The sequence below is a fragment of the Trachinotus anak genome, unplaced genomic scaffold, assembly GCF_046630095.1.
Source record: "Trachinotus anak isolate AG129_WGS33_773 ecotype Australia unplaced genomic scaffold, CSIRO_AGI_Tana_v1 ptg000019l, whole genome shotgun sequence".
Lineage (NCBI taxonomy): Eukaryota > Metazoa > Chordata > Actinopteri > Carangiformes > Carangidae > Trachinotus > Trachinotus anak.
In genome coordinates, this window is record NW_027273870.1 from 27,840,942 (window position 1) to 27,856,046 (window position 15,105).

General features: G+C 39.5%; 1 protein-coding gene across 1 annotated transcript in view; it reads right to left on the reverse strand.

Moving 5' to 3' along the window:
• Positions 1-15,105, reverse strand: part of lcor (ligand dependent nuclear receptor corepressor) — a 90,142-nt gene that overhangs the window by 22,008 nt on the left and 53,029 nt on the right. The window contains exons 4-5 of the mRNA XM_071504043.1: positions 10,669-10,801; positions 3,435-3,917 (exon numbers count right to left, since the gene is read on the reverse strand). Of these exons, the coding sequence (XP_071360144.1) occupies positions 3,435-3,917; positions 10,669-10,801 (616 nt within the window). The remainder of the gene's footprint in view (positions 1-3,434; positions 3,918-10,668; positions 10,802-15,105) is intronic.

Here is a 15,105-nt window from a genome sequence, read left to right on the forward strand (position 1 = left end):
TTGTAAAATTTAACTCCACAGCGAGAGATCACTTCTGTTTATACAGTGTATTAATGAAATTGTCGTCATCCAATACATTCACAGTTCACAGCCTCTGCAGCTGCTTATGTATGTGTGTTTGTCTGACTTCTGTTTTCGTGTGATTGTGTGGTGACAAAAAATATAAGACTTGAGATTTTAGATGCTCTCTGTTCTTCAGGAGGGTGGACTCTGTGACAGCAATGATGTCTTGAAAATATGGCAACATGCTATGTGTGAAATCTCAGTTTATTTGTGAATATATGTGTAAATCAGGTCACCACACACACACAGAAAGAATATATCATCATGTGTGTGGACATAAAATTGTGTGAAAATGAGTTTAAACTGAGCTGTTCTTTTAAATATCTGGTTATTTTACAGTGAAAATTTGACAGAAAATGGTTAACCTTATTTATTAATATTAAACCCTAATTGTAATATTTCCCAGGACATCTTCTATGACCAGGAGGCTGTACACAAGTCCCGGTTTTTAGGACGAGCAGGAACACTGAAACGTGGTTTACAGGCAAAATATCTGTGAATAAAAAATTTTAAGTCTTACAGTTAAAACTGAAAAAAAACATACAGTTTTTACACAGAAATGCAAACAGATAAATTCGCAAACAGATGATCTCTCTTTGTGTGTTTTTGCTGGTGTAATCACTGAAGTGCAGCTGACCTCCTGACCTCACTAACCCACACGACCTTATATGGGCACAAGACTCGTTACTGCCTCACTAATCATCAGAGGCTTTTTTCAGAAAAAGAAAACATTAAGTGATATTAATCGTTCACAGAAAAACAAATAATCTGGTCATGTGAATTGCAGCATGTGGGTTTATACAACACACACACAGTAAGAGTTTAAAACTAGGAATTCAGTAGATTTTTTATGAAAATGCACTTGATTCACAAAATGTCCAGTGATAGCAACAATGATTAATTATACAATGAGTCACAGTAATGAGGGCCCTTCTCTGAGCTAATGAACATGTTAATTAGCATCTAAATCTACATTCGTGTGCTTTGTGTTTTCATATAACACACTGATGGTAGTAACGAGACCTCGCTATGTTTAAGTATTCAAGAGTTTTAGGAAAAAAATAAAACAGTTTCCGCGTCAACAGGCACATTAATGCAGCAAGGCGTCTCCAGTTCTGAGCAGATCATGAACGAAAACTCACGTTTCTGCACTGTGATGGTTCAGCCATGTTTTCTGCTGCTGAGTTACTGAGCTCACTGGAGTATGTGACACAGACACTGAACGCTTCCATCATATAGTCTACTGAGTTCCTCCAGCTACGTTTAACTGCACAACAGCTGATAGCAAAGACAACAAGGTCAGTAATGCTTGTAATTCATTATCCATGTTGCTTTTACCACTGGTAGTCGAGGCTGATAAAACCAAAGGTTATTATTGTTTGTGCCTGTCCAGACTACAACGCAACCCCTGAGTTTTCAATCTACAACAAAAGTCTCTGTTTTAGGCGTTTGAAAACTCTGGAGTAGTGTGGATGCCAGGCCTGAACGTAGCCAAAGAGATGCATTTTAAAACTAGAACGTAGTAGTGTGGACGCAGCCTCGGCCTTTGGGTCATGGTCTCTGTTTTTGAAATAGCCTGTGAGTTTACAACCTAATGATAAAACATGCTACTTGTTGGGCTTGTGAGATATTTGGTGCCAGTTTAAAATGGGGTAAAAAAGAAAAATGTACAGACCTCTTTCAAAATCTGTCTGAATGTTCATGTTGTCATTTTATTTCCTGTTGGTGTAATTTAGAAAATGCTTGAGTCAGACTGTAAGCTGCAGCCTTGTTCAGTGTACTAGTAGCACAATTAGCCACAGCCTTGCTAGAGATGTTAGCTCAGACACATTTACTGGCAGGGGCTCAGTTTGTTTTGTGGTAAATAAAAATGTAAGCACCAATTAAAAAAATGAAGAGCATCATTCTCTACTGTGTAGAATTAATACAGCCCTGTTATAATGTCACCTTATATGAAAAGTCTAATGTATTAGCAAATACTGTGTGTGTCTGCTGTTCGCAGGTTGTGGACAGAGGCTTCTTTAAAGCTTGTTTTCTGAATATCTGCCTGCTTCTGTAGGAAATCAGGTTGAATCATACTACAGTAAATGTGCCATAAAACCAAAACTATAACTATAGGTTAAAAAACTCAGCAGAGCTGCACATTTCTGTGAATTCATCACGGCACCCTTCCACGTTTGATCTAGTCGTGCTATTCATTGATCAGTGATTCACTGAATATAAAAAAAATGATTTGTGGAGCATTAGAAATGTAATTTTTCCTGAAAGTGCATCTACTGTGTAATTCAAACGAGTGCATGTGTGTGATCTAGCTTTGAGGATAATCTGTCAGAATTCATCTGAAAGGTGTTTTGTGTTCATATGTGTGTGTGTAAGAGAGAGGGAGAGAGAGAGAGAGAGAGAGGGAGATAATGTGTGAGCATGCAGTGGATGTAAATGCCTAAATCTTTTTTGCAAAAATTAAGGAGGCTTACTGTAAGCAGATTCCAAAAAGCCGATATTAAAGTGGGTGACCGGTCACATTGTGGTTGCGGGTTGAAACAGCGAGCTGACGCTTCAACCCTGCAGCGTGTTCGGTGATGGAAACAACGACCCCCTGCTGGTCTAGTTTGATTAAAGAGAGATTGAGCCCTGAGCTACATTTCAGAGCTCAGTGTATTGCTGCTTGGGCTCAATCCAAAAGATGATGGCTTTCAGTGATTTGTTCATGAGCCTAATCTGTACATGTTGAACTGGAGTCTCCATGTGTAGGGAATGAATCAGTTCTTCAATTATCTGTCTGTTAACAATGCCAAGGTGATTAAATATCTTATTAAAACAAAAACAAAATTAAAAGTATAAACATGAAAACAATGTGATTCCCTTGTATATATAGTGGTTTGATCGTTTCAATTTTTGAATTTGCTTTTGTTTTTTATATATTTTTCACATGCTTGATTTTTCTTTTTGTGTCAATTTACAAAATGTTATTATTTGTATTTTGTATATTATTTTATAAAAAACAAACAAACAAACAAACAAAAAAACACCCAGTAACAGTAGCCAGAGGAGAATTCAGATGGACTACCACCACACTATTTCAAAATGAAAAGATTCTTTAGTTAAAGATGATGAAATGCTATTGAAATGCCCCTGATTAACATGTGTGTGTACAGCTGTATTAACAGCAATGTGAGAACTATGGTTACACAGTCACATTAAGGGGACTGCCCTTGAGGTTGTTCATGTATTTTTGAGTTAAAATGTTGTTTTAGTGTCAGGGTAGAATTTTGGGTTGAATTTAAAATGAAGGCTGGGGTCGACTTGGGGTGGTCATGTTTTAGACGCAATGTCCTCATAAGTGATAAAAACAAGTGTGTTGTTGAGCTCACCCTGCTGACTGGGCTCTGTGTCCGCCTGGTTCTTCTTCACGGTGAGGTCCAGCGGGCCGTCCTGGTCGGCCATGAGAAGCTTGCTGAGGACGGGATTCTGTGCAGAGGCAGCAGCCGTACCTCCTCCCCCTCCACCGTTACTGGCTCCCGTGCCGTTGCTGCTCTGGGTGCAGGTGGGTGCTGAGGCAGCAGCAGCGGCGTTAGCAGAGGTGGGGCTGAGGCCTGGCCCTGGGGTTGGAGATGGGGAGGAGGAGGCAGACGATGGAGGGGAGCTTGGCGCGGGCAGGATCCCGGGCGGGGAGCAAGGGGCCACGGCCAGAGACGCCGCTCTCGGCAGGCTTTGGTCCTTCATGGTGCCGTTGGGCAGGGGCAGGTCGTCCTGAGTAGTTTTTGAGGTATATTCGGCAGCGAACTGGCGGATCATTCGCTGCATGATCTCACGAGCCACTAGAGGAATGTGAGGGTCTGAGAAACTTGGGAGGTCTGGAGAGAAAAAAGACAGAGGAGCAAACATGTCAGCGTACCATCCTCCAGGAAATTGTTCAGTCATTGCTGTGTTCAGCAGCTTATTTATCCCATTTCATCCTGAAAATGTAATCCTGATGCTTTGCGGAAATAATCCAAAAATCACTCAGAAGCAGCACTTAATCCTGCCTATTGACAATGATGAAGGCACTGTGATATCAGCATGTACAGCAGATTGTTACTTGCCATTCTTAAGATGGAGCTCATTAATAAGTTAATCGATTACTTAATTGACAAAGAAATAAGTCTCAAATATCAGGATTCCTTCTCTCTCTAAATATTTGGGGGGTTTGAACTGTTGATTTGGCAAAACAAGCAATTTCAAGATGTTGTGTGGGGCTTCTGGAAAAATTGTAATGCATCTTTTTTCACAATTCTCTGTTATTTTATAGGCTGAATGATTGATCAAAAACATAATCCATGGAGGACACCATTTCCGAGCAGTCTGCATTCTTAGCTCTGTATGCCTGTACTACAGTACATCCTACACTTTAGTTACTAAAAAGTTAACGGTGGAATAATGTACAAGCTGTAAAACAAGATAGCAACAAAAATGTCACCTACAGGAGGAAGATGGTGATCGTATTGTATCCAAATGTATTGTATCATATTGTAACATGCTCTTTAAAATCATAGCAAACCATGATCAAGTCTGGTCTCCTGTCTTGTCATTTAACAGGGGTTCACTGTGTAATTTAAGTACACAGGACTGGAAAACAGAATTTGAGAACAAGTACTGTACCAGGACTAAAAGTGTGGCAGAAAAACACAGACGTCAGAACTTAACTTTCCATTATCCCCTGCTGCGACAAAATAAACTCATATCAAACACTAGACATGGATCTGACTGGTTAATACACATTGATCAAAACAGTGACAGCGATGACACTCGTTTGTTATTAATGCATTAATCTGGCATTATCCCAGAAAACTCTGCTGATCTCCTTGTAACCAGCAGCTCTGTTATTTGGATACCTTTATGTTTGTCAAACCCTAAAGCCTCCAAACAATACATTAGCCCAAAAATCTAATCCTGAAGATTTGATGAAATAATCCAAAACCACATATATTCTGTATATTCTGCATCTACAGTTTACAGTACATACAACACTTAATCCTGCATGCTGACCAAGGTTGAAGCATCATAATATCATGTAGCTAGTAGATGCTGCTATTTTGCCATGCCTCACACATCTTACACATCTGCCTTCCCAGCATGCTTCCTGTTTTTAGCTCTGCGCTGATTGATATTTGATCACAGTTTGTGCTAAAGGAGCAAAGTTCATGTGTAAAAAATACTGTAAAACCACTATCGAGATACCTACAGATGCCCAGAAAAGCAAGTGATTTTTTTCAGGATAATTTTTCTACATTTTTGTTTTATTCATCTGTATAAGCAAGAGGTGTGATTTTTTACACTTGCCTCTCAGAGCTTGTTTTCACAGAAACAATTATCCTGGCAAAAAAAAAAAAACAACAATAATTTGTCTTTCAGTGCTTCTGTAGCTACTGTACTTAGTCATTTGAACTTTTGATAAAACAACCTGACAACCTGTCTCAAGTCTAAAGTTTACATAGTGATGAATAATTTTTAATTTACATTTTTCTATCCTTGTTTGTTTGTCTTTATTCCACTACCTTATCCCATCATATAAACTAGTTTTACTCATTCATCCCTAAACATTTTTTGACTTGCTGTGATTTTGAATTCCATTTTTTTCAATTTTATTAGACACTGTAAAAATTAACTGTTGTTAAAACAAAATTACTAAGTGTTTTACAGATGATTAAAACATTATTATGTCTCTGTTCTATAAAGCGTTTTAAAGACAACAGTGAGACGCTCCTTTCAAAAAAGAGATTAAAAAAAAAAATCCTCCCACATAAAATCATGAACTCTTTTATTAATATTCAATAAAAACATGACACTTGTTTTAAGAGTATTTAGGCACACGCCACGATGCGACTGAATAACACTCTATTGTCCTTTTTGGAAGATAAAACCAGCTTTTTGTCACACTTGCATGTCAGTCAGCTTTAGTGATGTAGTGATAAAAGAGGTGGGCACACTACAGTATGAATGAACTGCATCTACTGAAGAACAAAATCAGTTCGAAAAACGTCAAATTGAAGGGGAAACAGAAACTATCACAGCAGTTTTATTATTCAGTGTTTTCGCTGCACAGGCTGCTGCCACAAACCCACATGTAGGTGCTGCTGCCGCTCCTTGTTTGTGATACACTGCCTAACCCTCTGTTAATGAAACAGGCCTTAAATGCTAAGAAAAGCCAGGAAGTGGGGGAAACCTCAGCATGCAGGGACTGTATGTGCTGTGTTTGGTAGGAAATGGCTGTTGTATAACACTACAGGCTTTTCCAAAGGTACACAAGAGGTCAGACAGCTGCATTCTTTAAAGAAAGAAAAAAAAAACATTTCCTTGAGTAGTTCAGGTATTCTGCCGTGCACCCTGAGGGAGGAAGCGTCTCGAGGCCGACAGTTGATAGGAACAAATGTGTTGGTGAATGCGCGTTGCAAAGTTCTTATCTCTGCGAGTGCAAGATTGTGGTGTGCGGCTGCATACATATGTCTGATACTGTAGGGCTAACATTGAGTCACATTGCATCCTGGGTATTTCTAGGAGCTACTCTACTGTAGTTGGAGGCCAATATTGTTTGCTTACGTACTGTAATAGATATTACATTCAAATGCCATATTATATGGGCACAATTCTCAACAGATTTTTAATTTAAAATTGTCCAGTGAACGATTCAATGACAAGGTACAAACAGATGAGACAACCCAGATAGTGACATTGGATATGGAAGGTATGAAACAGCAAGAACTAAAATGGAAGACAAAAATTATTTAAAACCTGATGCATCGTTTTCAATGCTGAATTTAAAAGAAGACACTACCAATTAGAAATGTGCTGTAGACAGTTTTTCAAATATTATTTAATGTTTGCCCCAAGCAAGACAAAATTAAACTGCCAGATTTTTGAAAGGAGTTTTGTAACTTTCTGTCACTATGTCAGATTTATCGTTTACTTTAGTTGGAATCTTTACAAGTTCTAGGACTGTAGCTTATTTTCTCGATTAACTAATTAGTCATTTAGTCTGTAAAACAGAAGAAAATATGTCGCCATATGTCACCAAAGGACAGCAAATGTTTGAAGTTAAGAAGCTGGAAGAACAGATGCAGTGAATTGATCAAAGTAAATACTTTATTTTATTATTTTTCTCCTCAACTAATCAATCAAAACAAATAATTGAAGTTCTGGATGTTAATGTTACATGGTGACTTGCTTGCATGAATTTAGGCTAAATCAGACTAAACTGAGATGCAGATGCAAAAGAGATGCAGTGCAGTACTTGTGGCAGAGCAGTGACATCACATGACAACACATTCCTGAGCCTCTAGGTGAGTGTGCGCTTGTTTTACGGTGTCTGTGTGCCTGACTGTGAGGTGACAGGTCTGTCACTGTTTGAATGGCTGTGAGAGTGTGTGTTGTGTGTAATGCATGTGTGTGTGTGTGTGTGTGTGTGTGTGTGTCCCATCATGCCTGTGTGACTGTTTACCCATCTATATATAGCAGCTCCACGGGCAGCTCTGCCTGTGTGAGTGAAGCCAGATTGATTAGGGCTGGGCATTGATTGGACAAACATCTACTTCCTACTTCCTCCCTCCCTCCTGGAAAAAACACAACACAAGCTAACACACAACACAAGACAGAACATGATGCTCTCCCAGTTTCGAGAGGATTATGACAACTCAACAAATATTCAGACATTTATTAGACCTTTTCTTTTTTGACTCCTGCAGTGCATGTCAATAAAAGCACTGGTGTGAAAGCTAATGCAACAGAAATGTACCACTTTTAAATTGGAAATCAGGACGTTCAAGTTAACTAAGCAGTTATTTGTTTTGGGAAACTACGAAATTCAAAGTTAAGGTGAAAACTAGTGAAAATTATTCTCACATTTGCAACAACACAGGCATGCTTCGGTTTTACTGCTAGATTTTAACAGATGATTATACCTGACTGACACTGGAGAAACAACTTGACAGTGTTTTCAAGTATTTCAACCAATCAACTACTTAAAGGAATCACAGAGCTTGTTGTCAAGGTTTTATAAGACAACATTAATAAAGCCAACTATACAACCAAAGCTCTCTGAAAATGATATGTAGCATTATTTGAAAGCTTATCCACTTTTGAGTTGACATTAAACATTCGTGTTATGTAAACCTGAGACTTTGTTCACAGTGGCATCCGGATGTCTGTATAAAGTTGCTGGGACAGGGCGGCAGGTTACACAGCTGGTGTGATAATGTTGCACGATGTGGACCGAGCAATGAAAGAGCATAATGCCTTAAGAGACTAAAAGCAATTCGAATCAAAATGTGGTAGTCTGGCACAAGAGCTCTTTTCAGGAAATCACAAAGTGGGCTGCAGCCTAGCATTTATCAGATAATGGAGAACAGGAGCCATCTTTAATATATGACATGATTTAAACAAGTACTGCATTTGAGGAGGCTTTGACACACTTTTAGTTCAAATTATCGGCATCATATGTGACAAGGATTTAATATTTACACAACGGAAAGGCTGCAAAAGTTTAAAGTCTGATCCTGAACTGTGTAACCTGAGCACGATTTGTATTGTAATGTTCTTAATTTGTCAGCCTTGACAACTGTGATTGTTTGTCTGTTTATTTTCACAAGTATACTGCTGTCTTAGTCCAAGTGAGAATTAAAAACAAGCTTAGTTTGGCAAATGGTGAATATTTGCTGTAGGAGTATTCACAGAAATGTGTTTATTACATTTACTGTACATAAGGCTTTGTCCTTTGCTTTATTGATTTGGTGCTATGACTCATTTTGAAAGACATTTTTTTCATTTTTCGGAGGATGACTGACACTCTCGACCTCTTCATAATGGATTCCTCTCTTTTCTTTGGTGCCTACACATTTTGGAAGTTTTCATATCCCGTTTATATGTCTGCCTCTCTATCAAGGTCATTAAACTGACTCTTCAAAGAGGCTCAGAAATTATTTACAGTGCCAGCACCTTCACTTAAATGCAGCTTGAATTGGAGCGCAAAAATCCACACAGTGTCAAAAATGCAAATGAAAAGAACTTGACTGTTCTGATGATATGCAGTGAAAAGCAAGTGGACAGTGTCATGGTTAATGGAAATATCTCCTGGATTACTTGAAGGGTTATCAGTCAATCATTGCTGCAAGTTTCCTGTAAATTTGCATCAATCATTCTGCAGTTTTATATTTGGCTCTTAACATTTAGGCAGCAATCCCCATGTGACTAATTATACAAAAGTCCTACAGAGAACTGAACTCTCCCCTGGTCTGATTTTCAGTCCACAGTCAGCCCACATGTGCTATGAGACCTCATCAAATTCCTATTTTAACCCCTGAAAAACAGCTCAGCCCTCTCTGCACTTTGATGACTAATCTTTAATAGTTTTAGTTGCGTTCGTTTATATTTGTCATCATTTTTGTGGCATTTTCCTTTGCAGTTTTGTGTGCATTCATCAGATGTGGTGAACCTCACACCCTTCTCTGCCCTCTCTACCCGCCCAAATTCAGCACTCATTATACCACTCATTATACCACTACCATGTAAAACAACCTTCTGCAGAGTTTCCCACATGGCCTCTCATAGTAATCATGGCACTGTTAGTAAAGGGTCGGAAAAGTGGGTCAGCCTCTTTGGCCCAGATAAACCAGTTTAAGGTCTACCTAGAGGGCAGAGATGGCCTTGTTCCAAATGCAAAACTTTGAAAAAGTTACATGTGGTGTCCCTCAGGGATGGATCCATGGCCCCCTTTTTATCCACTTACAAACTGAATTCTCATATTATGCAGATGATACACAACTTTATACATCAGTCTCTGACAGAGATATATGTCCTCCCTGAGTCAGGGTACAGAAGTTAAAGCTAAAGAATTGTTAGTAATCAATAGTTTCACTAACTGAAAAACTTTTTAGTTCACATTTTTACAATCATTAAATTGCTGCCATGTCTTTGGTCTCCCCACCCCAACAAAAACAAGTCTAACTAATTATTATTTTATTATTATATAAGTACACACCAAATTAAGTCCTATAAGATTCTCAGTTGATGTGAACATACACTGACAATATAGAGAGAAAAGTTTACTTTCTTTAGTTTCTTTTTATGAAGCAAAAGAACAGCAAGAGTATTTGACAAAAGCAGTGTTTGGTTTTGTTGATCATGACAAGGAGATTAGACTATGTCTTAATCTTTGGAGGCAATGGGAAGTATAAGTGTCTCTGTTCTATATTTAGTCATCAAATTAAAAGTAATAAGGATTCCCGCTGTGGCCAATTCCATAATTTCCCACTACTTCCCCAAGTCCTAAAATGTCTTCAACTCCAGTTGCGATGGAAAATAATTAGATGCAAATACTGTCTGAAATATATAATACTGTATACTCTGGTATTATATTTCTTTATAGGGTTAATTTTTGTGAAATTTCCTTATATTCACTAATTTCCCCCTGGAATTTACCAAATTTTCTGACTTAACCTCCCTGAAATTTGCCTCTGGAAATATTTAGATATCCTAGACATTCATGACCAGAGGGAATGTGATAATGAGTAATGACATGACTGATGAGGAGTGTGTGTGTGTGTGTGTGTGTGTGTGTGTGTGTGTTCGTCTTACCTTTTCTGTGCAACACAGCATTGAGGAAGTCTTGGGCCTGTCGCTCCAGCCGGCTGAACCGAGACTGCTCCTGTTTGAAGTCTTCACACTCTGACAGCGCCTGGCTGCCTCCACCGTTCTCTGCACTGTGGTCCTACACAGACAGACAAATGATTGTGTAAACCTCTGGTCTGTCAAAAAAAAAAAAAAATCACCTCACAACTTAGCTCCACCGTGTGTAACTGTAGATGTCTGTCATGGTTCTCCTGCTGAGCTAAAAGATGTGTAGTAGCTGCAGGGACTTCTCCATTCTTTGGCCTGCACATGGTGGATATTCACTTTATTTTATATCAATTTACAATATTAGATAGATAAATTCTTACATTTGAGAACATGGAACTAGTCAATGTTTGACACTTTTTTATGGAAATTGACAAAGAATAAATTGTAGAAATTAAAATGTTTGTTAGGTCATTTGCTTTTGATTGACTAATCAGTTGATGACAAATCATTTTAGCAACACATAATTGTTTGTGTGATTTATTTTTCATATGAGCAGATAATTTTATTTTTTCATGTTTATAATTTATGTTGATTGATGATAATATTGCCTATTTAGAGCTGAAGAGACTTTGCCATTCTAATGTCCCTGCTGAGATCATTTTTACAACTGTATTTATTTATTAGATTGACTGGTGCAAAATATATTTGTAAACTGTATAAAAATCTTAATCGGTCTGCTGAAGTCATCCACTGTTTTCCAAGTATGTTTTACTTTTGGAAACTGAAATATACACTCACTGAGCACATTATTAGGAACAGCTGTGCATCTGCTTATTCATGCAGGCAGCCAATCATGTGACAGCAGTGCAATGCATAAAATCATGCAGATACAGGTCAGGAGGTTCAGTTACAGTTCACATCAAAATGTGACTTTGACTTTGGCTTGATTGTTGGCGTCAGACCGGCTGGTTTGAGTGTTTCTGAAGCTGCTGATCTCCTGGATTTTCACATGCAACAGTCTGTAGAGTTTTTACTCAGAATGAAGGAATCAGTAAATTCATTGTAATCCAAAATATTACGGAACTGACGTCATTTTAATTAAATCTATAGTTATCTAAAAGGGGGAGCACGGCAGTGCAGTGCTTAGTGCTGTCACTTCACAGCAAGAAGGTTCTGGGTTCGAACCCTGGACCTATGTCGTTTCTGTGTGGAGTTTGCATGTTCTCCCAGTGTCTGCGTGGGTTCCCTCGGCTTCCTCTCACAGTCCAAGGACATGCACGCTAGGTTAATGACTCTAAATTGCTACAATAGACTGGGGACCTGTCAAGGTTTCTTGTGAAAGAAACATTATGAACTGATTAAATAAAAATTCACCCCGTGCTTCTCTTTTGTTGAACATTTCCTCATTTTCCATCTTAATCTCATTAGATCCTTATTTTCCCCATAGTTCCTGAAATCATCAAGTCAAATAAACAAAACAAAAAACAAAACACATGTACTGTTTTCTCGGGTAAACGGCGACATGTTTGTTTTTTCTGAAGTATCAAATTAACTTGTAATTTTGTCATGTGTGCATGAAAACAGTTTGTCAAGTGTTTGCTTTTGGTAATTTATGATTTATACACAAGGAACTCGTGTAGGTTTGAATCATCGATGCCGACTCAGACGTTATGTTCATTAGTTTGCAACGAGAGATGTGGCGACCTGAACACACAAACAAAGTGAGGGTGGGTAGAGGGAGGCGGTAGAGGCTGGATTTGAATTGGTCCACCTTGTTGATGAGAATGGACAGACTGGTTGGAGCTGACAGAAAGGCTACGGTTACTCAGATAACCACTCTTTACAGCCGTAGTGAACAGAAAAGCCTCTCAGGATGAACAACACGTCCAAACATTGAGGTGGAAGGACTACAACAGCAGAAGACCACGTCAGGTTCCACTTCCTGTCAGCGAAGAATAGAAACCTGAACAGATGAAGACTGAAGAACGTGGTCTGGTCTGATGAATCTGGATTTCTGCTGAGGCAGCAGATGGTAGGGTCTGGCCATCTGCTGCATATTTGGCATCAACAGCATGAATCCATGAACCCAGTCTGCCTTGTGTCAACAGTCCAGGCTGGTGCTGCTGGTGTAATAATGACATGAGGAATGTTTTCTTGTCACACTTCATACCAATCAGTCATGGTTTAAATGCTACAGTCTATCTTTGAGTACTGTTGCTGACCATGTGTTTCCCTTTACAGCCACACTCTACCATCCTCTAATGGCTTCTTCCAGCAGGATGATGCTCCGTGTCACAAAGAACTGAGGCTGTTTGGAGAATAAACGGAGGCTCTGCTCAGTGTTGGTATGGTGTTACTGATAAGATGCCCAGCTCGAGCCATGAGCTGGTAAATAACTAATATAATGGCAGTACAGGGAGGAGAAGTGGCAGGACAGCTCATATCTCTATTGAGGTGCCATTGTTGGAGGCGGATCTTTTCACGCTGACAGCCAATCAGACAGCTTCCTCAGGATATCCAGGGTCTAGAGCTCTGCCATGAAAGAAACCACTGCTACATCTGAATGTGAATTCAGGCTCTGAGTTGGAGAAAGGATGAACACCACTGTAAGTGTTGTGGTTGTCAGTTGTAATGAGTGTGTTGCCATTGTTTTTACAATGCTAAACAGGGTATTTGTGTGTGTGTGTGTGTGTGTGTGTGTGTGTGTGGGTGTGTGTGCATCAATGGTACGAGACAAAGCAACAAACAGATGAGTGCGTTTTTAAGGCCATCCCCCTCTCTCTCTTTATTTTAACCCCCTCCTCTCTCTCTCTTTCTGCTGGCAGTTTGTGCGGCTTCAGATCAATGAATCAATGTTTCCGCCCACTGAAGCTCCTGGCATTTCACAAACAAGCAGAGGGTAATAACAGTGAGACAGAGAAAGCCTTCAAGCCCCAGCAGATGAATAAAAAATGAAAACTGTATTGAGTGAGAAGAGAAATACAATGAAGCCTGTTGCAAATTTTGTCTTATTCATGTCATGATTTGCACAGTATGAGTGGCTAACGCAATTATTGACCAATCAGACGATACTGTGGAAAGGTCTTCTGTAATCCCTGCTCGGCTTTGTTTAATTGATTTTCTCTGATATATATATAGATATATATATATATCTATATATCTATATAGATATATAGATATATATTTTTTTTTTCTTCCATTTAAGTCTTATCTGTAATTACTGTATTACATGAAGGAGCTTTGTTGTGCTTCTGTACATTTTATGTACATTATCAGTGACGTCAGTGAGAGCTTTGGCATGATTTTATCAGCTGCAAAGGGAGACAGAGAGCGACAGATGGGGGTTGGTGGAGTAGGGTGGTGGCGAAGCCGGGATGTTTTTAGGAGACAGATGGCCGACCCCAGAGGTCACACCAGGGTCAAGTTGAAAAACAAGCGACCATCGACTGCCGAGGGAAGGACGCCTTCTCCTAACTTCCTTCCTTTCTTCGCTTGCATCCTCATTCCCTTGTTCCATCCCCACACTCCAAAAATAACTTTAAGAGAACAACTTAGACGCCAACGTGGAGGAAAATCCCCACGAGTGTTCAGAATAATGATGAAAAACATCTATGAGTTCTACCACATGAGCGCAAACTCCATCCGCTGATGAAGGCTGTGTGATAGAGTCAAAAGCTCCAGAAGAAGCGAGTAAATGGACTTTTGAGTTGAGGTTGATTCTCAGCGGATTGATGCATTTGTTTCCATTAAATTGTTGTTTTTCACAAATTTCTGCAAAATAAAAAGTGACTCAGTGCATGTTTCTATCCTCCACTTTTTCTTCAATTTATTGAAAAGTATGTGAAAAGATAAATATTTGAAACAGAACAGAAGTGACTCCGACCCTTGTTTCATTACTGCTTCCTACCTGTCATGGCTTTTGTGTTTTCTCTTGTTTTCTAATGAGTGTATGTGTGTTCTGGTCCACATGTACGCTGTGGTGACGGGGGGGGGGGGGTGACGCAGCTGACGTGACGCAGCTGACATGACGCAGCGTCCATGTATGTGCATGTGTATATGTGCGTCAGGTAGTAGTCGGTCCGATAAACTGATCATCTCATTACTATTCTGCTCTGATCACTTTTAGGCCGACGAGAAACTCAGAGAGGAGGCACCGGCCTCTCTGCTGCTGTGGGAGTCTCTCTAATTTACACCCATGTCACCATCCTCCTCCTCCTCCTCATCTTTCCACACACACACACACACACACACACACACACACACACACACACACACAATCACCTCCAAGTCATTATGTAGCATTCCTTTCATAAGCTAAATTGGGGTCAAGACCATGATGGTTGAAAAACACAAATAACAAGTATGAAGGAGGAGGAGGAGGAGGAGGAGGAGGAGGAGGAGGAGGAGGAGGAAGGACTTTCAAAAGAAGCTCAAAATGGCGGCAGACAAAAACAA